The sequence below is a fragment of the Podarcis gaigeae genome (assembly GCF_964106915.1).
Source record: "Podarcis gaigeae genome assembly, chromosome: 12".
In the NCBI taxonomy this organism is placed as follows: domain Eukaryota; kingdom Metazoa; phylum Chordata; class Lepidosauria; order Squamata; family Lacertidae; genus Podarcis; species Podarcis gaigeae.
Genome location: NC_139688.1, coordinates 46,217,162 through 46,244,857, shown reverse-complemented (window position 1 = coordinate 46,244,857; position 27,696 = coordinate 46,217,162). Strand labels below are relative to the sequence as shown.

The window sequence follows — 27,696 nt, the reverse complement described above, 5'->3', positions numbered from 1 at the left end:
CGGTTTGGAATGTTTCAGTCTGCCATCTGGATTCAAGATGGCGGCTGATGGTGTTTTGTTTTTTTAAAAAAGCTCCTCCATCTTGGGAACCATCGTGCCAAGTTTGCCAATGATATCTCAAGTGCGTAGGGAACAGACAGAAAGATGGACAGATGCACGATTTTCCAGTAGAGGAAGAAAAAGGATGAAGGAAAATCAAATGGAGCAAGCGTTCTTTTTCAGAGGCGGAGAGAAATTCAGTCACAAACGTCAAGACTCAGAATCAGAAAGGCAAAACTCACAGTCAAGCCTCTTGGTCCAGGTAGCCCCTGTAGGCCTTTTTCTCCAAGATCACCATGTTCTCCCTTTCACACAGTACAAAACAGAGATTAACCATTAAATACGGACCAATAGTACAGACCAATTTTATTGTTTTGGTGTCTATAGTCTAGCTCTCGATGAGGCAGCAAACTCAGGACTGTCTGTACTGCCACAGACTGAAAGTGGGGGCTTCCATAATGGATAGCTCCTCCAAACAATATAATCCCCTTTACATAGAAAACTAGATTTCAGACAGAAGGCTTAGCCTTCTCCCTGACAGACTGCTGATTATATGAAACACTGGTTACCATTAGAGTTGATGAAGCTTTGGGTGAGATCTTCAGACATGTGTGAAGGGGCATGTTAGCACCTCATCCTAGTACCCACCTATAGAAAAACTAAGCCTCGGGTTTCCCCATGAGGAAAAGTCCAGGCCAGAGAAGTCCATGGAACTTATTTAGGGTTGCCACATTTCAAGTAGTAAAAATCTGGACACATTTGGGGAGGAATCGCCCCAAAGGTTGTTGAGCTTCCTGGTTCTGTTTGCAAACCCCCAGACATTTTGCTGATTTTTCAAAAAAATTCCCTGCGTACTAATTTCGCTGTTTGGGGTCTCAGGAAAAATTGGACATATGGCAACCCTAATTTATTTTAAATGGCAGATGGTACCAAATAATAGACTATCTGTAAGAGTTATTTTATTTTAAAATACTACCCCGCATGTTAGATATGGATGATCGCCATCATGAACTCCACAACTTGGTGAGCCATTTGAAGTAAAGATAGCAACCAACAGCTTTTTCATTCCAGAGAATTTTAGTGAGTTTGAGCAGGGGACTGAACAGGGCGGGAGGCAGGGAGGTAAACAGTAGGTGCCACCAATGCCAGACAGAGCTAACAGAGTGGCAGCGCGCGCGCACACCCACCCACCCACCCACCCTCTTCTGCTGATCTTAGGAGAAGCGGGCAGCCCTTTTAAGTATTCTGACCTCCTCCCAAGTCATTTAAGGGGGTTGCCAGCTTGACACCCATGGGCACAAGGGTGCCCACCCATGCCAGCGTGGTGTGGTGGTGACTTTTTTATTTCATTCATTCATTCAGCCTTTATTGGCATAACACGGAGCCTTCCCATACTGTTCTGTGTTGCTGTTTCTTTTTCTGCTCTGACATTTTGCGTCATACAAAGCCCCTAACGCCAGCGTGGTTAAGAGTGGTGGACTCGTAATCTGGTGAACCAGGTTCGCTTCCCTGCTCCTCCACATGCAGTTGCTGGGTGACCTTGGGCCAGTTACACTTCTCTGAAGTCTCTCAGCCTCACTCACAGAGTGTTTGTTGTGGGGTAGAAAGGGAAAGGAGATTGTTAGCTGCTTTGAGACTCCTTAAAGGGAGTGAAAGGCAGAATATCAAGTCCAAACTCCTCCTCCTCCTCCTCCTCCTCCTCCTCCTCCTCCTCCTCCTCCTCTTCCTCTTCTTCTTCTTCTTCTTCTTCTTCCTAACAGCCACCGTTTTGTGATATGCCACACATCCCACGGTGGCCATTTTGTGACTGGGGCCCACGGAATTTTCTCAAAATTCCATATGTGCCCACCAGCCCCCAAAGTTAACGGCCCCTGAATTAGGCCATTTAGCAATGGGTTAACCAGTGCTTTGAACTGCAAGACAAATAGGCGGCAGCCAGTGAAGTCGATACAAAAGTGGACTCACATGTTCCAAAGGACGAGCTCCAGATACATTTTGTACCAAATATAAAAGTACAAAAATATTTACAGCCCTGCTCAATTGCTACATAGAGCTGTTCTTTATATTGGACAAAACGAAGGCTGCGTTTTACTTCGGAAGAAACGTGTTTAGACACTTTGTCGAATCACGAAAGGTACTGTTGAAATCAGTTCTTACCTTTTGACCTCTAGGTCCTTCTTTCCCTATGGAGCCAGGCACGCCACCAATTCCTTGACTACCCTCCAATCAGAAACACATATCGAAAGTCACATTAAGAAAACCACAGCAATCATTGGCAGCCAGTTAAATAGCTTTTGTGTTTTCTCTATAATCCCACCCAGGTTTCAGCAGTCCTAAATGACGTCTGTTCAGCTACTACGGAAGAAAGGGCAGACATAGAATCATAGAACTGTAGACATATATACACTAAAGGCATTTATTTCTTTTAAAAGCGTCAGTCCGCATCTTATGATAGAATGCAGCTGAACAGATGAATAGGCAACGTAAGGCCCCAAAGTCGTATTTGGAGGGATTTTACTTGTTCAGAGAAAGTCATTTCAGCGGAAAGCTTTGGAGATGCCGGGAGCTGACATGACTCAGAAGTCTGGATGAATGGAGGAAAAGGGGAAACTAGGAACAGGGATTTCTGCAAATGACCCTAGAAGCAGCTTGCAAATTTAAACATGCATTGGCTGAAATGCACATATAAATCATTGGAAGCCACCCAGAGTGTCAGGGGCAACCCAGTCAGTTGGGCATCATCATCAATGAACACGAGCAAAATTCAGGCTCAAAAGCACTCTCCATACTTTTGCATAGATCAAAATTAAAAACCCATGATGCAGTGCATAAGCCAAGTCAGGATGCTCTACTACAGTTGTAAAGTATAGACTACAAAACCCGCAACTAGGAACAAAATAATTGTGCAGAGAAATATCTGGGGAATGTACAGTGGTGCCTCGCAAGACGAAATTAATCCGGTTCGCGAGTCTCTTCATCTAGCGGTTTTTTCGTCTTGCGAAGCAAGCCCATTGACGGCTTAGCGGATTAGCGCTATTAGCACTATTAGCGGCTTTTAGCGGTTTATCGGCTTAGCAGATAAGTGGCTTAGTGGCTTAGAAAAAGGGGGGGAGGAAAAAAACCCGCAGGAACTCACAAGACATTTTCATCTTGCGAAGCAAGCCCATAGGAAATTTGTTTTGTGAAGCACCTCCAAAACGGAAAACCCTTTCGTCTAGCGGGGTTTCCGTCTTGTGAGGCATTCGTCTTGCGGGGCACCACTGTTTAAGAGGCGAGTGGCCTTTGCTTGGGGCCAGCAGCAGAATAGGTAGTGGTGTGCAATTGGTTATGTCTGTGGTGCCTGCAACAGTTTCTCCATTTTGCAAATGTTCCCATGGACTCAAAAAGACTGGCGAAGTAAGACATATCATTTTAAGACATACTTGGGGTCCTGGAAAGCCTTGAAGTCCTCGAGGTCCAGGTATTCCTCGTAAACCTGGTGTACCCTGAGTGACACAGGAGACAAAGGAATATGTGAGGGTTCCAAGGGGTTGATCGAGAGTAAGCAGGCAAATGCCTCCCTGCTCGGCTGTGAAGCCTTGCTTTTGATGCCAAAATAAACTTTATCTGTCCAGAGCACCACTCTCCCATGGCTGGCTCATTCCCTGGCAGTACCCGTGAGTGGGCGGTCCTTAAACCTTCCCCAGCAAAGTACCGTATTTTTTGCTCTATAAGACTCACTTTTTCCCTCCTAAAAAGTAAGGGGAAATGTGTGTGCATCTTATGGAGCGAATGCAGGCTGCGCAGCTATCCCAGAAGCCAGAACAGCAAGAGGGATCGCTGGCTTTCACTGTGCAGCGATCCCTCTTGCTGTTCTGGCTTCTGAGATTCAGAATATTTTTTTCTTCTTGTTTTCCTCCTCCGAAAACTAGGTGCGTCTTGTGGTCTGGTGCGTCTTATAGAGCGAAAAATACGGTGGTTTCTTGACGCCCAGTCTGCGCCTCCTCTCTGGGCGCGAAAGCTTACTGCACAAAAAAGGGCGTGGGCAACGGAGGGCCTCTCCCCTCCCCGCTTTGCCCAGGCAAGGTGTCCTGGCACCGCCTCGCCTCCTCTGAGCCCTGAAGCTCCTCTCCACTGGAGGCGTGGTTACTCTCCTCCACTGAGGAGGAGCTGCTTCCCACGATCTTTGGGGGGTCTCTGTAATCCATCTGGCTTTTCCCCTCTCCCCCCTGAGCTGATGGCAGTTCCCTAACAGAATACAATAGTTTTTTGATGCATGTTAACCCAGCCCCAGATGCAGCCTTATTTTAGTGGCTCTGGCCTGTTGATGCAACCGCTTCAATACACAATGGCTACTGGAAACAAATCCTACCTGTTTCGATTCACAACCTGCAGAGTCAGTCATTACAATATGCAGAATTCAGCTTTGACAAGAGACCCCTCTAAACACGGCAACAGAACACAGATTTTATTACCTGGTTTCCTTGTAGCCCCATTTCACCAGGAAGACCTGGGTCACCTTCATTTCCTTTTAGGCCCTGTCAAAGAGAAGAGAAAAGTACTAAAGGAGGCACACATTTCTGACCTGCAGCATTCTGTGAGAGTGAAATGCAGTTTCTGCCCAGATATTAACTAGCAGAAACTTGATCTCGCGCACAGTCAACCACAACCTCGACAACAAAACAGCAACAACATGCCACTGCTGAAAACTATATTGTTTAGACAGTATTGTTTTCAATATGACTTTTTTTGTTAATTTTTTGAAGTTTTTATGGATACCTTGGTTGATTTTATTCTTATATGTTGTATCCTGCATTGTTATAAAGTTGAGAATTATAAATATGTCCATAAATAAGTACTTGTCTCCTCTGTAGAGTTGGTGGCCCCAGCTGATTCATGTGTAGAAGCATTGCTACCATCCATTGCTGCCATTTTAATTTCCCACAGTGTCCTGACCGAAGCATCGCTCCTAGGCATTGTGGGAAAACTAAATGGTGGATCCAAACTGCGTGGCCTGGAGAGATGAGGACACATGTTAACAAACCTGGGGGACTAGGGCTGCCCAACCCTGCAGGGTGCCAGGCTGAACAGATGATGGGCCCTCTGTTGCTAAGAGAGTGTTCATACGTTCATCATGGGTTGGGCCTTAGGGATGTGAATGAAGGTACTTAAGTATCATGGAGGAGGAGGATGCTGACCCCCTTGGTCTAATTTTTCCTTTCTGACAAAGAGATGGAAAAAGCAAAGCAAACAGACCCATAATTACCACCCTTTCGAAACATCAGGTAGTTCAACTGGCGCTTTTTGCCTGAATCCCTGGAGCAAAAATGATGGGAGCTGTTTCCAAAGCTTTAGTTTGGTGACAAAAGAAAAATTACCAGGAGGAGCTGTAATCCGAGAAAACGTTTATTGACACCTAAGGCAATCATTAACCGGCATGGGGTTTGTAAGGAAATAAAGAAAGCATTGCTGAGTAATGCTCAACTTTGGACAGAAAAGCGGTCTGCTGTGACAATTTAAACGTGTGTTTGTGGCAGGATGGGGAGAAGTAAATTCAGATAAAAGCTAAAGCCTGCAGGGCCCTCTACGGCTCCAAAGTAAAATTGACACTGCAAAGAAAACATCTTACAAAGAAGCTGGTGTTGTAAAGTTGGCAGAAGCAGGTGTGTAAGAGATGTGTAAACTTTGGGCAAGCGACATTTCATTTTGAGGCCAAACTCCCTTCATCCCACTGCGAAAATGAAGAACATAAGATGAGTCTGGCTGGAGCAGACTCAATGATTATTCAGTCTAGCATTCCATTTGCAACAGGGACCAGCCAAAAGGCCCGGGAAACCTGTAAGCGTGGCTTAAAAGCAACAGAGCTTAGGAAGAGAGGGATTTGTTTTATTTATGTCAGTGTCACCTGCATTCAGTCATCTTTTACACCCCGTTTCCACATCGTTCTGCAAAAGCATTTTAGGGCATTTTACCCTAAAATATTACTAATTTTCCCAGTAGTGATGTATGGAAGTGAGAGCTGGACCATAAAGAAGGCTGATCGCCGAAGAATTGATGCTTTTGAATTCTGGTGCTGGAGGAGACTCTTGAGAGTCCCGTGGACTGCAAGAAGATCAAACCTATCCATTCTGAAGGAAATCAGCCCTGAGGGCTCACTGGAAGGACAGATCCTGAAGCTGAGACTCCAATACTTTGGCCACCTCATGAGAAGAGAAGACTCCATGGAAAAGACCCTGATGTTGGGAAAGATGGAGGGCATAAGGAGAAGGGGACGACAGAGGACGAGATGGTTGGATAGTGTGCTCGAAGCTACCAGCATGAATTTGACCAAACTGCAGGAGGCAGTGGAAGACAGGAGTGCCTGGTGTGCTCTAGTCCATGGGGTCACGAAGAGTCAGACACGACTAAACGACTAAACAACAACAATCCTAAAATACCCTTTCTGGCATATAGACATTTCTGTAAATGCACATTCTTATATGCGTGTTGGTGCATTTGAATCAAGAAACGTATCACAAAAGAAATGCAAAGGCCGAATGATAACTGCATGCTGATCCACATAGGCAGACTGGGCAAAATTCCTGAGGAACTGCTAGTCAGTGACAGGCTGCCTTTGGAAGAAAAGAAAAGTTTCAAATCATGATTTATTCATTCAGCCCAAGGAGATCAGGGGGTCTCATCATAGCCCTGCCAAGTAAGTTAGGCTGAAAGGTTGTTTTCTGCTGCTCCAGAGAAGCAGACACGGAGCAATGGATCCAAACTACAAGAAAAAAGATTCCACCTAAACATTAGGAAGAACTTCCTGACAGTAAGAGCTGTTTGACAGTGGAATTTGCTGCCAAGGAGTGTGGTGGAGTCTCCTTCTTTGGAGGTCTTTAAGCAGAGGCTTGACAACCATATGTCAGGAGTGCTCTGATGGTGTTTCCTGCTTGGCAGGGGGTTGGACTCGATGGCCCTTGTGGTCTCTTCCAACTCTATGATTCTATGATTCTATGAAATGTAGTGAATGGCTCAAGGCCACCCATCCAGCTTCATGGCTTGTTTGCAAGCAGTGGTGTAGCATCAGTTGCTGGCACCCAGGATGAGCACAATTTTGCTGGGTGGGGGAACGCCAGCCCATGCCTCACCGGCAACACTGCTGGAGTGACCCCACTCCTACCAGAGCAAAACAGGGCAGCGTTGAGCTGCCTTCCTGCCCATGCAGGGGAGAGCTTGGCCGGTCAGTGCAGCCTGATTCATGCCCACTCAAAAATTGTGCACCCTGGGACACAGCCCCCCTGGTACCCTCCCACTCTATGCCCCAGTTTGCAAGAGCTGCTCGCATCTATAGCCAATATACAGAAGGGGCAGCAGGAGCACCCCGATACCCACACACTTCCCAGACCCATACTTGGCATTCACCCAGTGAACCGAATGTTGGTGAATGTTGGCTAGCCTGGTTCAGCTGCATTTGCATAGCATGCCTCCTCCCTGTGATGTTTGACTCAGCACACAGACGCTGGGAAGCAGCATCAGAAGACACACAGCCATCAGAGGTTTGCTAGCGGACATTCCTCTTGCTACCCCCTCCATTCATTTGCTATATATAGGGAGGGAGATATTTTGAACACTTCTACATTTAAAAAGGGATGCGGGTGGTGCTGTGGGTTAAACCACAGAGCGTAGAACTTGCCAATCAGAAGGTAGGAGGTTCGAATCCCCGCGACGGGGTGAGCACCCGTTGCTCGGTCCCTGCTCCTGCCAACCTAGCAGTTCGAAAGCACGTCAAAGTGCAAGTAGATAAATAGATACCACTCGGGTGGGAAGGTAAACGGCGTTTCCATGTGCTGCTCTGGTTCGCCAGAAGTGGCTTAGTCATGCTGGCCACATGACCCGGAAGCTGTACACCGGCTCCCTTGGCCAGTAAAGCGAGATGAGCGTCGCAACCCCAGAGTCGGCCACAACTGGACCTAATGGTCAGGGGTTCTTTTACCTTTTACCTTTTTTAAAAAATAATAATGCACAAGCTTAGATGAGGATTTGAGAAATTCCATGAAGCCTAAGCCGGGATTAAGAATTAACCACAAACTCAGATCTTGAAACAGCAGTTTTCAAACTGCTGCATGTTTCAAACTGTGGTCCTTCCAGTCTTCCCGATCAATTTCCACTGATCACTTGCGCCACTGGATTATCAAGAACAAACAAGGCCCTTGTTTTCATGAAAGGCACAGCTCTCCTTTCGATTTCTAGCCCCGCAAGTCAAGGAAGTTCCAGCTTCAGAACAGGAAGGGGACACAAGTCATCACTATTCAGAATGGCAACGCCAGTTCCTGCATCGGTTCCAGGAATAAGGGGCAAAAGCTACTAATAATACATTCAACATTATGTGAGTGCAGTGGCTACTGACCTCTAAGCCAGGACGACCTCTGCGGCCATTGGGACCCTAAACGAAAGGGGAGGAAACAGTTTTTAAAACAAGTTTTAAAGAATGGCACGTTATATGTCCACTTATACATCATCCAAAAAGAAGAAATGCATTTTCCCACCACCACCACCAAAAAAGAGGGCAATAAATGACATACATTTGCATTACAATTTGCAAATGCCAAGTTATATGTATCTAACTTTGCAAGCACAGAGTATCAATCATGCAGAAGAACTGCCCTTTCCTCTCCTCACCCTGCATACCTGCAAAATCTGCTCCAGAGGGTCTTCCAGCTCCCTGGAAAAGATTTTGAGGGTGCCCAAGGAGGAGGCCGCAGAGGAGAGGAGGGGAAATTCTGTTGCACAAGCAGAAGTCTGATGCACTAACAGAACAGCAGCGCTGGATATGCCCCAGTTACTACTATTTAAACTGAGATGCACTGTACTTCTTTAACGGGGAAGACTGCCAGTAGGTGACAAGCGTGGGTGGCTGATCTGCTGTCCGGGTGCTCTTGATGGGTAACTCCTGCTCTCCCTCATTATGGTTCTTTAAACCAGATTTGGACCAGGCAGCCCTTCAAATAGGGGACTCCTTCAAGTGGAGGACTGTTCTCTGTAAAGCATAGCCACCCTAACTGTAGAATATCACCTATGGGAAATATTCATCTTACATTGGACCCTTCCAAGTCAATGAAGAGGCTAGTCAGCTGCTCCAGCTTCCGCAATGGGACGATCGCTACCTCTGCTTACTTAGAGGTGTTTTGTCTATCAGCCCTGCATTTTAAACCACCAGGAGTTAAAAATAGCTAGCCAGTTTGCAGTGAAGCTAAATTTAGTTTATAGGGGAACAAAAAGTCACCAGCAGATGAAAGAGAACCATTTCCTAAAGTGTCTAAGATGAGCAGTGAAAGGCCTCAGGTTGCAGTAGGCCACGAGTTGGCAACTTTCTGATAAACTCAGCCTACCAATGCTGGGTAGCATTTGGGCCCAATTGGCGCTGTGGGTTAAACCACAGAGCCTAGGACTTGCCAATCAGAAGGTCGGCAGTTCGAATCCCCATGATGGGGTGAGCTCCCGTTGCTTGGTCCCTGCTCCTGCCAACCTAGCAGTTCAAAAGCACGTCAAAGTGCAAGTAGATAAATAGGTACCACTCTGGTGGGAAGGTAAACAGCATTTCCGTGCGCTGCTCTGATTTGCCAGAAGTGGCTTAATCATGCTGGCCACATGACCCGGAAGCTGTACGCTGGCTCCCTCGGCCAATAAAGCAAGATGAGCGCCGCAACCACAGAGTCGGCCACGACTGGACCTAATGGTCAGGGGTCCCTTTACCTTTTACCTATGGCTTACAGCACAAGCCCATGCATAATTGATTCAAAAGCAATTCAACGGGGCTTATGTCAGGGAACGGTCTGAAGCAGAGGATTGGGAAATGTATTCTCAGGCAGATCAGCTCCTCTTTGAAGAGGAGGAGCAGGGGAGATTCACCCTCCCTGTTTCTAGCAGTTTCAGAAGCAGAGGGAGACACAAACACTGGGCAGCTTAGGCAGGAGTTACCTAGCTACGAGATAATGGTCAGAGAAACAGAAGGGAGGGAACAGCCAGCAGAGATGTCATTACAGAGTGAGGGGTACCCCCCTCCCCAAGAACTAGGAGGTCCGTCCGTATTAGAGAACAAAGAATGCAGAGAGGAGGAACTTCCCATTGGCACCCAGGATGTTGTGGGAAATGGAAGGGGGAGGAGTTAGAGTAGCTTGTGGAGAGATGTGGATTTTTGCTTGCAGTCAGATGATTGAATACAAAGGACTATAAAATATAAAGTGCTCGTTAATTATTGTCTGTGATGTCAGACTCTCCACACCTGACAGCTTAGTTGCAGAAAAGAGTGTACAGGGTTGCAACATAATCTTAGGGGGTTCTGTTCTGGTGTTTTGTTTTTTTGGGTGGTTTTTTTTTTTGAAGTAGTTTGTCCCCTGTAAACTGAGCCACAGCATTTCCTTTATGCATTTACATCTTCTCTATTACAGCTGCTCTTACATTTGCACCCTTCTCGCCTGGCTCTCCTTGCACGCCATCAGTTCCCAGGTCCCCCTGCAGAACACAGTGAGATTACTAAATTACATTTGTGCCTTTGACATACTCCAGACATGTGCGATGAACACTGACATGTAATTCAAGGCAAACATACTCATCCAAACAGTTGTGGTACGGCATTGCTTTGTCAGCAGTTTCACCGTAGCCAATTGAATCAAAGTATATAAATCGTATCTACTTTGATGGAACAGAACAATAGAGACTAGTCTAAACTAATAGAGACTTAGTTCCAAACTAAGTTCCAAACAATAGTTCCAAACAATGGAGACTTAGTTCCAAACAATAGAGACTTAGTTCCAAACTAAGCACATTGTCGGAGGCGTCTTCTCCCATTTGTCTTCATTGCACCCCGATGATCTGCCAAAATCCACAGCGTTCATGTGTCTCTTCCCTCTCCAGTAATCAGGATTAAGGTTGCAAAATAGGTCAACTGGATCCAAGCTGGCAAGACTTTGGTGGGGTTTTCACCCCCAAGATAAATATTAATAAATATTAGTGAATTAATAAATAAATCCCTGTTTCAACGAAAGAAGCTATCAACATTCAATCTTGCAAAAATGATGACTTCTCTTTTCAGATATTTCTAAATATACACATTAGTTTGTTCTTAACGATTTCTAGATATCTGGATACCTGCCGTCCCGTGATTCCTTTTGCACCAGCTGGACCAATTGCATTGTTGTCAATTCCAGGAACCCCCTGAAACAAACAAGTACACACTTAAGTGTTTCCAGTGACCTATGCTATGCTATCATAGATGGGGGAGGGGAATGGGTGACCGACACCAACATTCATTTTAAGTTGAAATATAGGCCTGCAATCAAAAATATTTCCCTGAAGAAATGAAAGGAATCATCCGGCAATGAACTCAAGCGGGCAAACTGAGCAGATGACTTGATGAATGGAGATACAGTTTCATAAGACAAAGAGGACAGAGAGGTTGAAAAACATTTTAAATCTAAAATAATGTCCATGTCATATCCCTTTTAGAAATGTATTTGTGTTCTGTGCCAATAGTAGAACAGCAGATTGTGTCCACTTTCTTGTAACTTCTAACAAGGCAAAATGGATCTTCTCAGAGTCTCTGGTTGGCCACTATGAGAATCAGATGCTGGACTTGATAGACCTTTCGGCCTGATCCGGCAGGCCCCTTCTTACATTTTTATAAGTCCAGCTGCAACAAAATTTGGGGTGAGGGAAGGGCTGTCAAGAGCTGCAAATGCCAGAACTGGAAGCAGCTAGTTCTGTGAGAAAGGTTGGGTATAAATTGATAAATGTGTGGATTTTTGATTAAAAAATAATAACAGCAGCCATCATTACTCACATTGTCTCCTCTTACACCAAGCTCTCCATGCTCACCAGGCTCTCCTCTGGGGCCTTTTCTACCCTTCAGCCGGAAAAAAAGAGACAAACAACAGTTAAAATGTTATGTACCACCTCACCTTATCAAATGCAATCTTTACCTCCTCAGGCCTTATTTCAGAATGATGAGGGCCGCTGACTGAGTTAAGCAGTCTTATGCTCACTAACTGCAGTGGGGTTAAGTACATTTATCTTTCTACTGGATGGGGCAGAAGAAATGCTGACTAACATCATTTCCATTTGCTGTGAATTAGATATATATTCTAAACTTAGGTCCTATCTGCAGTAGATGTTTAAAGCAATACAATAACACAGTCATGGTAATGGCTTCCACCAAAGAATCCTGAAACTCGTTTGTTTAGGGTGCTAACAGTTGTTAGGTGACCCCTACTGCCCTTGCAGAGTTACAGTTCTTAGAATGGCTTATCTGAGTACTCTGGTACACAGGTCGTACCTTCGTTGAACGTAAAAAAGTTTGAACACCCTAGTGCCTTTTGCCAACAGTTAAAATATAGAATTATCTTTACCCTTCGTCCTGAGCTGCCCTTTGGTCCATGTGATCCAGGAATTCCTCGTTCTCCCTAGAACCCCAAAAGAAAAAAAAGTACAACTCAGTAATCTTATGCAATATGCTTGTCATAGAAATCTCATGCAGAGTCTCCGGACTTTTAGAAGACATATAAAGCCATTTAAACATATAAAGCAAAAGCAAAGCTCCTGGGATAGCTCAGTAGACACAGCACGAGACTCTTAATCTCATGGGTTTGAGCCCTGTGGTTGAAGAAAGATTCCTGCATTGCAGGGAGTTGGACTAGATGATCCTTGTGATTCCTTCAACTCTATGATTCCCCCCCCCCAGCCATGAATACCACTACCAAGTGATCAAAAAACCCCACCAAGCAGACTAAAGGGGACCATTCTGCTTGGTCCCCGTTTGCATTTGGGGAAATCAAAATGTAGATTTAGCAACTGTTCAGATTCAGACTGTGTTATGTACTGAGTTGAATAGGATCCAAAATGCAGATGTCTGACTGGTCCTAGAACAATAGGATCCGAAATGCAGCAGTCTGACTGGTCCTAGAACAATAGGATTCAGAATACGGCAGTCTGATTGGTCCTAGAACAATGCATCAGTATGATTGGTCTGCAGGAGCCACCCAATCCAGCTCCAGATGGAAGTGAATCCACAACCTGATTGGCCTACAGGAGAATTCCGGAATTAGCCAATCACGTGCAGCTCATTGTGTAAATAATGTATATAAAGCAGATACTTTGGGGGGACTTTCATTCCTCCTCACCACTATGAGCTGAATAAAGAGCATGAAATCCACTCTCGACTCCGAGTATATTTCAAACTGTCATTTAGGAGTTGCTGTCCCGTTATATGCAAACCCTGTAACCTGTGGCTTAATCAAACCTGATACTTCAAGGGAATCTGGAATTCTGGGCACACTTGCTGATTAAGCTACACAGAAATTGGTGTTCAGGCGAGGTGCATAATGCCAAATGTTGACAGACATACAGAACGGATTTCAGCAAGCTGCTGCAAAATACCTTAATACAGAAGAATCCTCCAGAAAAACAATCTCTCAAAGGACCTGTTGATGGCATTTTACCATTGTACTGTGGAGAGTGTATTAACTTATGGTCTGTGTGTGTGGTTTGGGAGCTGCACGGCCAGGGAAAAAACAATGCTATCCAGGGTTGTAAAGACTGCAGAGAGAATAATTGGGTGCACTCTTCCCACCTTAGATCAAATCTATGCTTCCAGGTGCCATAAGAAACCGGCAGAGATAGCACAGGATAGTACGCACCCCGGAAATGATCTCTTTCAGCTTCTGCCTTCAGGAAGAAGGTACAGGGTTATAAAGACTAGGACTAGCTGCCTGAGAAACAGTTTCTACCCAAATGCGATTTTGGTTATAAACGCACTGTAAGGAGTCTGTATGGGAGTATATTGTATTTAAAAATGGGGTGTCAGAGTTTTTAGGGGGCTAACCAGGTTGGGATAGCAGGGATAGCAGGCTTGTTGGGTTTTGAATGTCTGATGTAGATTTTTCAATTTCATTGTTCTGTATGGAACAGTGACAATAAAGATATCGTATCGTATCGTATCGTATCGTATCGTACCTTAAGATGACAAGGATTGTGTCTTTCCAGGGGGAAGTGGCGCATTTGCGGTTGAATTGTGTGAACGGCAGCAAGTAATTTTCTGAACTGCCCCATCTCCCACACTGGAGTGAATTAGGTTTTTCTGTGTCTGTGCCTCTTTGCCAGCTGTTGCCTATCACTTCTGGCACGATGCAAAAATCTTCTACTGGACAAAGCACGGACATGTATGGTAACACAGAGTTGATGGGTGGCTAAACATACAGGTGGCGCTGTGGGTTAAGCCACAGAGCCTAGGACTTGCCGATCAGAAGGTCGGCGATTCAAACCCCACAACGGGGTGAGCTGCCATTTGAAAACCCCACAATGGGGTGAGCTGCCATTGCTGGGTCCCTGCTCCTGCCAACCTAGCAGTTCAAAAGCACCTCAAAGTGCAAGTAGATAAATAGGTACCGCTCTGGTGGGAAGGTAAATGGCGTTTCCGTGCGCTGCTCTGGTTTGCCAGAAGTGGCTTAGTTATGCTGGCCACATGACCCGGAAGCTGTACTCCGCCTCCCTCGGCCAGTAAAGTGAGATGAGCGCCGCAACCCCAGAGTCGGCCACGACTGGACCTAATGGTCAGGGGTCCCTTTACCTTTACCTAAACATACAGTAGGTCTGGATGGGTTTGGTACAACCTATTATAATTCCCAACCCACTGTTGTCAACTTCATTTCAAACAGAGGAAGCCTGTTCATTAGCCTGTTCCAGAGTGAGATTCTGAAGTATGTCTGGGGAGGAATCTTCTGGACATTTGTGGTTAAATTTCAAATGCCAAATTTCTTGAAACGGCAATTGTTTACTATTAAAATAATGTTTCATGACATTTATTTAAACAATTGTGTGCATAATTATTTAAATACCCTTTCACATGATGTCAAAGTGCCCTTTGGAGTTTGTTCCCCTGTCCCACAGTAAAAGTTCCTTTTTTTAAAAGCCCTGCAAAGACAAGGAATGCAAACATCTGGGGAATGTTTATGGGTCTGCTGTCCTCTTTAAACCATTTTGAAACATCCACAAGATTTCAGTATTATTGATTTGTAACTTGACGCTTGTTTGACTTTTGCAGTCCTTTTAAAAGCGGTACACTTCTTTGAACCATCCAGGAAAGCAGCCTGTACCCCCCAAAAAAAATCCACCATCAAATGGTCTGTCAAATGTTACCTCTTGTCCATCGATCCCGTCAAGTCCACTGTCACCATTTTCACCCTGTTGAAACCATTTGAAAACATGCTCACCATTATTTACCCCTGTAAATAAAATTTCTGAGACATTTCTGCTGCAATAGACAGTAGGGTGTTATTGTTTCATTTGTTATTGTTATGTTATGTTATGCGCATTTCTGTTTTAACACTGTAAACTGCCTTGCAATCCTCGGATGAGATTTAATAAATCAAAAATAAAATATATAAAACAAAGAGAGTGATCCATAGGTGGTTATACAATGTACCCATTGCTCATTTGGTATAGTGTTTCCAAAACCATCTCAGGCCACCTGTAAAACTGATGGCAAACAGTATTTAATAGTATCTAACAACCTTCCTGAACCTGGTACCCTCCAGATATTTTGCACTACGACGTACATCATCCTTGGCTCTTGGGGTGGTCATACTATCTGGGCCTCATGGAAGTAGGAGTCCAAAACATCTAGAGCTCACATCTATCTTTTTTATTATTCAAGTCATATCCCCAAACAAGGTGTGCTACCAGGAATTAGGATGCTCAGATCTCTGCCCTTGTGCTGGTCCCAGAGGCTGAGACGCGAGGTCTGAGTCTAGTTCGAGGTTGATGGTGCAAAATGAAGGTAGAAGTCAAAGCTGGATGCAGGGCAGGGCATTGGGTGAGGTCAGGAGCTCCAGCAGGGAAGCAGCTCAGGGATCAGGCTGGAACTGACAACCAACGATGTTGCTCCCGCAACCTGGGACTGGGGCTGGCTGGCTTTTATCTCCCCCAAGACATAGGGCGGCCCTGATCCTCAGATGACTCGCCTCTCCTGGCCTGGAGGCGAGCACTCCTCCTGTGGGAACTTAGTTCCCTCCACCTCTCTGCCCTGAGCCTCTGCAGCTCAGGAGAGGCTGGAGGGTTACCAGACCCAGAGGCAACCTCAGTTTCCTCTGATGGGGCTGAGGGTGGAGCACCTGCAGGCAATGGGTCCTCCATCCCCTCAGGAGCCAGAGCAGACTCAGCTGGTGCCTGCACCTGAGGATCCAGCACAGGTGAGGACCCTTCAGGCTTATGCCCCAGCCCCGGCTCAGCTGGTTCTGGAGGCAGGGAATCCTGTGCAGGCTGGGATTCATCAGATTCAGCATCTGAATCCGATTCCCAGGCCATCACAGCCCTGCTGTCTCTCTTGGCTGCTCCACCCACCTCTTACTACAAACACATTACAGCCCCTCTAGGCCCAGCACGTTCCCTCTATCAATGACTACACTTCCTAGGAGGTCTTCTGAGCAATAGGACAGAAGATGTTGCAGAGCTCTGGAGTCACTCCAGGAAGTCAAACTGTGCTGTTTCGCTCTGAAGACATTATAGGAAACATAGGCATGAGCAAGACTGGCCTCAGGCACCTTTATGGTCAGAGGCAGCCCTGCCACTCCCTTCTCCAAAAACAGCTGAGGCTTCCTCACTTTGCTTGAAGAGATCCCAGAGGCACCACTTGTTGTTATACAAAACCCCACTTGTGCGGCAAATCCCCTCCCCCATGTGAAATGAAGACACTGGACACATTATTTAAGGTTAATGGGCATAAAAAGGCCACAACTTTATTGATTACAGAATTGAAAGCTATTGGCCTTAGGCATTGGCTCCTATCAACTACCCGGCATGGAGACCGGGAAGGGTTGTCCACAAGCCGTGGGAGTCCTGTTGAAGTATGCCAACTAGGATCCCACGGGTGTCACCGCTCGGGGGCGTGCCGGTGGCCCTTACCTCCCTAGGTTTTGGACAAGGCAACGCCCCCCGGAGTCCTCTACCGGACTACCCTTTTCATTGGGGGAAGGTGATGGCGCTTCCTTCCCCCCATTCATTTGCATAACAATTAACCCCTGCCAATGCCTGACCGCCAATACCACGGAAGTTGTGACATTTGCTACGAGGTTGGCAAAAAACCAAAAGCCTAGAAGTGCGCCAAATTGGAAAAATTCCTACCAGGCCCCTTGCGGCGACCAACCGGAGTCCATAGCAAGGTCATAGCTAGCTAAGCCTAAAGCGTGGGTGGGATGGGAAAACCGCTTAGCTGGAAAGGGGAAAGAGGGCGGTCCCCGGGCGTGCCTGGCCTTAAGTAGGCTAGGCCCCGCCTCCCCAGCCCGCCGATTGGCAGGCAGGGTCGAAGGCACGCCAGGGATTCCCTGTTCTCGCGGGGACAAAAGGCCAGCCCCCGCGTGTGTGGGAGGGGGTAGCCCGCAACCCCCTCTCCTCCCAAGCTCGGAAATGGCTTTCTTATGTGAGGATTTTGTAAGCACTTATGGGAAAGAGGCCAAAGCGAAACACTGGTGAGCATTATCAGAAGAGAAATCTTTGTTTCCCTATTTTAAAAGCGTACATACCTTATTTCCTCGGTATCCTCTTGGTCCCTGAAATGCAAAGAGACACACTGCAAGTGAACTACAGAAAGAACACATAAATTCTCAGCAGAATCCAAATATAAAGGTGTCCTGTCCCCCCCCCCAAACTAATAATACTAGAAACCAGAATATTCAAAAATAAGATTCATGACAGTTCAGGTTACAGACGCTACAGGTTACAGACTCCACTAACCCAGAAATAGTACCTCGGGTTAAGAACTTTGCTTCAGGATGAGAACAGAAATTGTGCGGCGGCGGCAGCGGGAGGCCCCATTAGCTAAAGTGGTACCTCAGGTTAAGAACAGTTTCAGGTTAAGAACAGACCTCCGGAACGAATTAAGTTCTTAACCCGAGGTACCACTGTGATATCCTGCCCATCTGACTGGGTTGTCCCAGCCACTCGGAATGCCTTTCAACAAATATAAAAGCATAATAAAACATCAAACTTCCCTATGGGGCAATGCTTTGTTCCTGCAACAGACGCAGAGTGGAGGACCCTTTTTATATCCATGGAAAGTGTGAGGGAAACCAATAAAGCCAAAAAAAACAGCATCTAGATCTAGATTACTTATACTCTTCTGGCATTCGTATGGGTGGCCTATCGAGGTTGTATTTAGTGGATCTTTGTCAGTTTGCATTTCTTGGTGCAGAAAGTATTGATCTGACGTGTAGAGATCTTTCCTATTCTAATTAATTCAAGAGGGTTCTGGAAGCTTCTCTGCGTGAAAGAAACAAGCAGAAGGTTCATGATGTTTGGGTTAGTCCTTCTGGGAAGCTGAGAACAGCTGGCTTAAACTGGCTCTCTTATCTTTTCTGTCAAGGTCATGCTGACAATAATAAGTCCAAAAGGAGCCTGGGTTTTGCTTTCTATTTCTCTTCCTTCTGGTGTGGTGTTCTGTACACAGTATGCTTAGCGTTAAGTTTTAGACTTCTTATAAGTTATTGTAAGTTTAAGTTAAGTCTGCCACAACTGGATTTCTTATGGACAGTGCCAATCGTCGATGTATTGGATTTGTGACAAATTATGCTCATTTGCCTTCAAAAACTTAAATTAAAAACTTAGGGAAATTTTAAATACTTGATGCTGTATTGTTTTTAACACTTGATTGGAAGCTGCCCAGAGTGGCTAGGGAAACTCAGCCAGATGGGTGGGCTATAAATAAATTATAATTATTATAATTGTTGTTGTTGTTGTTGCAGTAAAGCTCTGCTGGATGAAATATTAATTGCCTCTTGTCTATTTTTTGGGAATCCTGCAATTTGTTTAAGTTTTCACTCTGCTAACTATATATTGGAATCTACTCTGGATCCCTACTGAGTAGAATGTCCATGACAATCTTTACTAACAACTCATACCTCAGACAAGAGGTAAACAGCTATACCAGACAGAACTTTTATAATGAATTTGCACCCATTCACCAAGACTCACTATCAGTTTAGTTTGCACATTGGTTTTAGTGGAACAGGGGTCGCCAATGTGGTCCCCTGCTGATGCTGCTGGACTCCTACTGTCAACATCCCTGACCAGTGGCCATGACAACCAGGGCTGGTGAGCTTTGGGAGGGTACCACATTGGCGACTCAGTCTAAGGGATATATCCATGGAAATTAATTCATCCAGATAAATTAAGGGCTTTAGAGGTGGAAAGGCACATATTCTGCATTCCTCTAGGGGAGGAATGTGAGCCCCAGATTCTCAAAGATATATGATGGAGCCACACGAAAATCCACAGATGGACAAAAAAAGAGAAAAAGAAATAAATTGTGGCAAGAATAGTGATCTGGATGCACCCTGAGGAAAAATATACTTCAAGACCATTCACTTGCCTTTAGGCCTCTTGCGCCAGCGCAGCCTCTTTCTCCTCGTTTGCCAGCGATACCCATTAGACCACGATCTCCCTAATGAAGAAAGAGAGATTGGTAAAAGCCACACTTCCCACATGAACCAGTGCATAAGGCTGACTGTCTCTGGAGGACCTGTAACCAGAGTGTTTGATATCTGCTAGCCTGCCCGCTTGCCACATGGCTATGGCCGACTTTTACTGAGTTAGGGGGTGTCAGCCTTAACAATAATAAATTAAAAGCCATCGGGTCACAGCGTGAGGGCTTCACATAACTCAAACTGTTTGCTCTCTCTGTGAATACTGAACTGATTCTGCATTCTTGATGTAGCCAAAGCAGCAGCACCGATGCACAAGAGGGAGGTGTCAGCAAGTACAAGGGATCTCCAAAGTTTGCAGAAGTTAAAAAATATATAAGGTGTGACTGGAAAGTTCGGTGAATCGCCACAGAAATCGGACAGCAAGAAATATTTGAACATACATACCTTACAGGCCTTCTGATACAATGTGTTAGAATTCCTGCTGAACTCCTGACACAATGCACCATTGACAATGTTCATAGAACTGTTGGAAACTTCTGGAGAAGTCCTCTTTCAGTTCCCTCGTCACAGCAGCTTGGGCGTGTGAAATGTTGGAAAATCTGTGCCCTTTCAGTGCAGATTTGTTTTGGAAAAAGAAATAAATCCCTTGAGGCCAGATTGGGAGAATATGGAGGATGGGACACCTCAAGAACCCCAGTAGTGATTTCACATGGAATATGCGATTCTTCCGCCATCATTCGGACAGACAAATGCCGATCCCGCATCAATAACTCAATAACTCTGTTGGCATTTGCCGCCATTCTACTCATTGATGATCTGCCAGAACGAGGGTCATCTTCAATGGTTTGCCGCCCTTCACAGAAATGCTTAAACCAATCATACACTGTCTTTTGAGTTACAGCTTCATCTCCATACACAATTGTGAGCATTTTGTGGGTTTCCAATGCCGATTGTATGTTTGAATATTTCTCACTGTCCGATTTTTGTGACCATTCATCAAACTTTCCGGTCACGCTTGTATAAGCAAAGTAGTCCAGAGGGGACTGTGTACACTTAGTGGGTTATGGGATACTGCCCGGCAGCTGAGAAGCATGGGGGAAATGGAAAAACCAGGGGGTAGTAGCCATGGAATTGAGTTTCAAGGGAAGGGAAGGGCTGGACTAGTAGTTTGGGCCGTTGAACATTCGAACTTCACTCTGCAACATTTTGTTGTAGATCCTTGTTTCACTGCTTCTGCTACTACTACTACTACTAATAATAATAATAATAGAGATGGAAGGGTCCGTCAAATTCTGTATTCTCAGTTTCTTGTTTTTCCAATGGTGAGTGCAATTCTTCACAAATTTCATAATTTTGGGGGGGGAGGGAAATCCCCACGGAATCTATCTTGCCAAACACATTTTTATACGTAGTTGTGACCAATGTGCACGTTTCAGCAACCAAGTTTCCTAATGTAACACATTTGTGCATGTTATTTTCAGCACATTAACTTTCATGCATGGTTTTCCTGACCGTATGAATTTCTGTAAAGAATGCGTTGCAAAATTCGGAAACGTATACATTTCAAACAATAGCATATATGGTTTCGGAAAGTGTGAATTTAACATGTTCAGCTTTAAATGTGTACTGAATCAAATTTAATAATAATAATAATAACTTATTATTTATATTTATATTATATTTATATTTCTCCTCAGTCACTAAATAGCAGCATAGTAGTAGGAATATAATATAGTAATATAGGAAGAGAATTCTTCTTCAGCATTCTAATGCCAGTGAGCACATAGCTCTCAACAACTTCAATCCTAAAAAAAGCTCAACAACTTTGGTCGGCCCTTCACTTCATCAAATCGGGCCCTCTTTGAAAAAAGTTTGGGCACCACTGATTTAGGGCTTCTGCCAACCTAACACTTCCAAAGCACACCAGCGCAAGTAGATAAATAGGTACCGCTGTGGCGGGAATGTAAATGGCATTTCCGTGCACTCTAGCTTCCATCACGGTGTCCCGTTGCACCAGAAGCACTTTAGTCCTGCTGGCCACATGACCCAGAAAGCTGTCTGCGGACCAACACTTGCTCCCTCAGCCTGAAAAGTGAGGTGAGCGCTGCAACCCCCAAATCACCTTTGACTGGACTTAACCATCCAGGGATCCTTTGCCTTTGCCTTTTTACCTCTACTGGCACCCTCCTCTTTTCTCGTCTTAGGCATGGCTGGTCTCATTTTGCCCTCAAGTTGAGCAGGACTAAGAGAACTGAGATTGTTATTTGTGTGTATGAGAAAGCTAGCCTGGAGGTCCCACTCTCTTGAGACAGCAGGGTGGGCTATAAATTTTTATATGGGCTGATGGATGAATAAATAAATAAATCTTCTGCGTTTGGAATGCTTTTAAAAGTCGTACTTTGTGCAGATTCCCAGGAACAGAACCAGGCCACTCTCATCTAAGCGAGCAGGGCATTCTGTCCCACAGAACTATGTGTTTACTTACCGGCCCTCCTTCCTCACCCGGGTGACCAGGGTGCCCTCGATAGCCCTCACGTCCCTGAAAAACAGCAGTTCGGAGAGAGGGAGTCACATTTAATTCAAAAATGCTGCTTCTTACAAATAACACAGCTTCTTTGCACTTATTTCAAAGTCCTGAGGTGACCTCTTTTTTTTTTAAAGATATTTATTGAGATTTTCAAAAAACAAGAAAACAAAAGAAAAATTAAAAACACATAGCTTTTACATTCCTTATTTTCAATAACATCTTTCCCTGACTTCCCCACACCTCCCCTTCTTGTATTCCAATTCCAATTATTAGCTCAGCAAGTTCTTGTCCCCAAATTTTACCTTATTATATTTAATTCGTTTTAATTAACCAATTTTAACTTATAAACCTTAATTTATACGTCAATGCTCATTCTTTAAACCCTTTTCTAAAGTCGACCCAAGTTCCCTTCCACGAGTTTCCCAATTTTTATACTGGTAACGAAACAAAGTAAAAAGAAATGAAATATAATTGTACACCCTTTGGATTCCCAAAGTCCCCCCCCCCCTTTCCCGGTTTCGATCCCCAAGAAATGTTCATCAATCTATCAACTATCAGCCTGGAGACCTCACGTCCGAGGCTCTTAATTATCTTTCAATTCCTCTCTGCCGGTTTTTTTGATAGTCCTTTGTATTAAACACCAAGTCTCGGAGAAGCTCTGTCCCAATAAGGTCCATATTTCTTCCAGCCAGACCTCCATATTTAAACTGAGGTGACCTCTTTTTATTCTTTACTATTTTCCGTGCGCTGCTCTGATTCGCCAGAAGCGGCTTAGTCATGCTGGCCACATGCCCCGGAAGCTGTCTGCGGACAAACGGCGGTTCCCTTGGCCTGAAAGCGAGATGAGCGCCGCAACCCCATAGTCACCTTTGACTGGACTTAACCGTCCTGGGGTCCTTTACTTTTTAATTTTTACTTGCAGAGAATATACTATTTTCCTATGTTGCGGACTTCTTTGGTTTCTTCATTTGGAAAAATCTACAAACCACTTCATCAAAATGCTCTCCAAGCGGGGAACAAATAAAACTGTAGATTAAACATGGCTGAAACCCAGGAAACCCTTTTAAAAACAAAGCTCTGTAAAACCAGCATCATTAAAAACTAAGATGAAACCAGTGACACAAATACAGGTAGCTGTGTCTGCCAAACAGAAAGCTTTTTAGCAGCCCTTGTCCCGCCTTTGGTGCCAGCTGAAAGCATTTTACCAGACCCTCAAACACAGGTTCTTCTTCCTAGCAAAGCTGTCCTCACTGACACTTGGGTATCAGGAAGGGGGAATTTTTAGGGAATTAAGCAAGAAGCTGTTAGGATACTTCCGTTCCAACTTAAAAGGGAGCAGGCTTTGTGAGCCACAGAGTCTGCGTATTTCCTGTTCACAGGATGTTTATGCGTTCGTTTCTCTCTGTGCCTGAGACGTCGAAGCAGGCAGTCATGTTTTTTTCTTTGTTCTGACCAACGCTGAATAAACTTGTAAATATGCTCTCCGGAGTGCATCTTTCGTTGTGCGAACTCTGCTGATAGAGCGTGCACGAGCTCTGGAATGTGGAAAGCTATTTCTGAGGCTTCGTGTCGCTAATTGACTGATACTGCGTATCTACGGGAGATTGATGGATCGTCCGGCATTGGTGTGGGGGCATGATGGAATTTGTCTCCCTGGCAGTATCCCAACAGAAGCCAACTGCTTGCAACCACCGTCTCCTCCAGGGGCTTCTTTAAGGGGAATGTCAGGAGTTTAGTTCATCGTCCATAGGGACTGGCGTCCAACCCCACTCCTAGCTCTGTGTTTTATAGACAATAGTATACAGCTCACACCAGTTGCTATCTGGGCCCATCTGCACTGCACACTTAAAGCAGAAACATACCACTTTAAACAGTCAGGACTTCCTCCAAAGAATTATGGGAACGGCTGTTTAAGGCAGACCCTCCAAGTGTCCCTATTTTTCAGGGACAGTCCTGGATTTACAGATGACGTCCCGGTTTCTGATTTGATCCCAGAATGTCCCGCTTTTCCTTAGGATGTTCCTAATTTCATTGGAGAAATGTTGGCGGGTATGGAGTTATCCGTCTCCCGAGTCAAGGGGCTAAGTAACTCTAGAACCTTTAGAAGATATCTGAAGGAAGCCCTGTTTAGGGAAATTTTAAATGTTTGATGTTTTCTTGTGTTTTTAATATTCTGTTGGGAGCCGCCCAGAGTGGCTGGGGGAACCCAGCCAGATGGACAGGGGTAAATTATTATTATTATTATTATTATTATCATCATCATCATTGGATGCTACAAGCAGAGGAAACTGTTCTCTCTTCTCTTTTCCAAGTCTGTTGGCCAATCAAAACAATAGTGGGCCAGACCAGTAACTATAGAAGACATCTGAAGGCAGCCCCTGTATAGGGAATTTTTAAAAATGTTTAATGTTTTATTGTGTTTTTATAAATGTTGGAAGCCAGCCAGACTAGCCGGGACAACCCAGGCAGATGGGTAGAGTGTTGTTAATATTATTATTATTATTATTATTATTATTATTATTATTATTATATAGGACATCCCTATTTTCATTGGAGAAGTGTTGCAGGCACAGAACTACCATTCCCAGAATTCCCTGGGAAGTGGGATGACCATTGCACCTTCCTAGGAACTGCAGCTCTGTGAGGGTAAATGGTGTCTATTTAAAGTGTTGCAATACCGCTTGAAATGTATAATTCAACTAGGCCATACACTACTCTTGCTCCCTACTTATATAATAAATACTAATACTAATAAATTTTATTTATATCCTTGCCCGGCCAGAGCGGGGCTCAAGGCAACTAACACCAGTAAAATTACAATAAAAACATAATAGGAAAGGGGGGGACCAATTTAAAATACAGGTTAAAATACAATTTAAAATGCAGCCTCATTTTAAAAGTAGCCCATAGATCAAAACCATAAGGGGAGGGAAACATAAGGGTCATACTGCGTCCAAACCAAAGGCCTGGCAGAACAGCTCTGTCTTGCAGGCCCTATGGAAATATATCATTCATATATATATATATATATATATATATATATATATATATATATATAAAATATTTGGGTTTCCTTTTTTAGCACTTGTGTCAACAGTAGGTCAACTCCAAGTGTCCCTATTTTCCAGGGACAGTCCTGGATTTACAGAAGCCATCCCAGTTTCTGATTTGATCCCGGAATGTCCTCCTTTTCCTTAGGACGTCCCTATTTTCATCAGAGAAATGTTGGAGGGTATGGAGTTATGTGACCCCTGAGCCATCTGAAGGCTGCCCTGTATAGGGAAGCTTTTGATGTTTAATGTGTTACTATGTTTTTATACATGTTAGAAGCCTCCCAGAGTGGTTTGGGCAACCCAGTCAGATGTGTGTGGTATAAATATTAAAAAAATAATTTATGGAATAGGACATCCCTATTATCAACACAGAAATGTTGGAGGGTATGAGGCAAGGGTATCTTGCCTCCTGTACACCACTTTTTTTGAAGTTTATTAAACGTTACTAAACAATCAAATTGGTATATGTTTTCAACAGCGTGTGTGGCAATCCTTCCTTCCTTACTCTCTTTGAATCATGTCTTTGAAATGCAGGGGAGTTCGCCACAGACCCCTGCAAAAATAATTAGTGAATCATCTTTCAGCCATTCAAGTGGTAAAAGTTAACAAGGAAAACTGACAGCCGAACAATTGTGGGATCCATCGTCTGACAGAAGATTCATGACGAAGGAAGCTGGAGGTTGGATTCTTATTGCACGCTTGAGGTTTGAAAGATTTAATAAATTTTTGTCCGAAGCATTCAGACTTTATGGAAGTAAGTGAAGAAACCACAGAAAACGGACTTGGATCAATTTCGTATTTGTCCCTTACTTTTTCCAATCAGGCAGATAGCCGTGTTGGTCTGACGCAGTAGAAATATATATAAAAATTGTCCAGTAGCACCTTATCTGAAGAAGTGTGCATGCACATGAAAGCTCATACCAAGAACAAACTTAGTTGGTCTGCAAGTAGATAAATAGGTACCGCTCCAGCGGGAAGGTAAACGGCGTTTCCGTGCGCTGCTCTGGTTTTGCCAGAAGTGGCTTAGTCATGCTGGCCACGTGACCCGGAAGCTGTATGCCGGCTCCCTCGGCCGATAAAGCGAGATGAGCGCCGCAACCCCAGAGTCGGTCACGACTGGACCTAATGGTCAGGGGTCCCTTAAGGTGCTACTGGAGATTTCCCACCCACCCCCCAATCAGTTCATTCCTGTAAATGCCACATTATTACCATACATTTAAAACTATTATTATTATTATTATTATTATTATTATTATTATTATTATTATTATTATTATTATATCCTGCCCATCTGGCTTAGTTTCCCCAGCCACTCAGGGTGACTTCCAGGACATCTGAAGGCAGCCCTGTTTACGGAAGTTTTTAATGTTTGAAGTTCTATCACTATTATTATTGTTGTTATTATTATTATTATTCTGCTGGGAGCCACCCAGAGTGGCTGGGGAAACCCAGCCAGATGGGTGGGGTATAAATAAATTATTAATTATTATTATTATTATTATTATTATTATTATATTATTATTATTATTATTATTATTAAATAATAAAAACTAAAAAGCCATGCCTTCCCCCCAAAGCATTCTGGTAGCTGTAGTTTGTTAAGGGTACTGAGAGTTATTAGGAGGTTGCTATTCCCTCACAGAACTCCCTGTGAAGAGGGATAACTGTTAAACTATACTGAGAATTGTGAACTCACAGTAATACCTTAGTATCCTTTTCTTTTCTTTTCTTAAGTTGTTGACTCTTTATGGGTCTGCAGGTCACCTTATGGGTCTTAACTTCAATAGGAAATCTTGAAAGAGGAAGTCTGATGAGATCCATAACATACCCTCCAACATTTCTCTGATGCAAATTGGGACATCCTATTCCATCATCATCATATATTTATATTTATTTATACCAAGATGTTGGACTGAATTCTGGTCCCTCCTGACTCTGTATTAGGATGTCATCACTGTTCACAGGCTGGCAGAGGAAAGAAATCAGTGTTTCATCTGGCTGTTCTCCTTCAAGCGATATTGACTGTGGCAGCACCATTTTTCAATTTTATATCTTGTGAATCACCTAAGATCTGTCGATGAATGGCTAATCTAATAAAAAAATAAGCAAACCACACTTCAGCCCCACTTGCGGTACACTCATACGGCTCCACTCTTCTCTCATTTTACCTTTATTCCAGAAGTTCCCGGCGCACCCCGAATTCCATCTTCCCCAAAACATTTGCAGCAAACATTGCAGCATTCTCGTTCAGTGACAGTATCCTGCAAAATAATGGGTGCCAGTCATTGCTACCATCGGCACCATTGAGAACCGAGGAGAGTGTCTTATCCCTTTACCTCCTTCTTCCTGGAAGAAACTTACAAACACTCGCCATAACCTGCTGGGGAGTTCTGGGTTTCCAATGAGCAAAGGTTCCATATATTCAAATCCTCTACCAAACTCTATTTCCTGCAGTTCATGGAATTCCTGAAAGTTTCCCAGGCCTATCGTTAAAAGTGCATTCAGCCCTGAAAAGGAAACAGTATGAAAACCAATTATTGGATTTTCTAAAGTAGAAGTGTAAAAATTCATATTTTGGATTTCTTAAAAAAAAAATAATGGGAGGAAGTTTTAAAAAGAAAAGACAGAGTTAATGATCCCTAAACATCTT

The 27,696-nt window shown here is 44.3% G+C and overlaps 1 protein-coding gene across 2 annotated transcripts in view; it reads right to left on the bottom strand.

The window, feature by feature from the left end:
- The window catches only part of LOC310828276 (collagen alpha-4(VI) chain-like), a 100,046-nt gene that overhangs the window by 32,162 nt on the left and 40,188 nt on the right, over positions 1–27,696 (bottom strand). For both annotated transcript variants that reach the window (XM_083705461.1, XM_083705462.1), the window contains 15 exons: positions 27,408–27,553; positions 27,215–27,307; positions 21,952–22,005; positions 19,412–19,483; positions 17,568–17,594; positions 15,187–15,231; positions 12,402–12,455; positions 11,837–11,899; positions 11,146–11,211; positions 10,456–10,509; positions 8,405–8,440; positions 4,494–4,556; positions 3,462–3,524; positions 2,197–2,259; positions 282–344 (listed from right to left, as the gene is read on the bottom strand). In XM_083705461.1, coding sequence (XP_083561587.1) covers positions 282–344; positions 2,197–2,259; positions 3,462–3,524; positions 4,494–4,556; positions 8,405–8,440; positions 10,456–10,509; positions 11,146–11,211; positions 11,837–11,899; positions 12,402–12,455; positions 15,187–15,231; positions 17,568–17,594; positions 19,412–19,483; positions 21,952–22,005; positions 27,215–27,307; positions 27,408–27,553 — 962 coding nt within the window. The remainder of the gene's footprint in view (positions 1–281; positions 345–2,196; positions 2,260–3,461; positions 3,525–4,493; positions 4,557–8,404; positions 8,441–10,455; positions 10,510–11,145; positions 11,212–11,836; positions 11,900–12,401; positions 12,456–15,186; positions 15,232–17,567; positions 17,595–19,411; positions 19,484–21,951; positions 22,006–27,214; positions 27,308–27,407; positions 27,554–27,696) is intronic.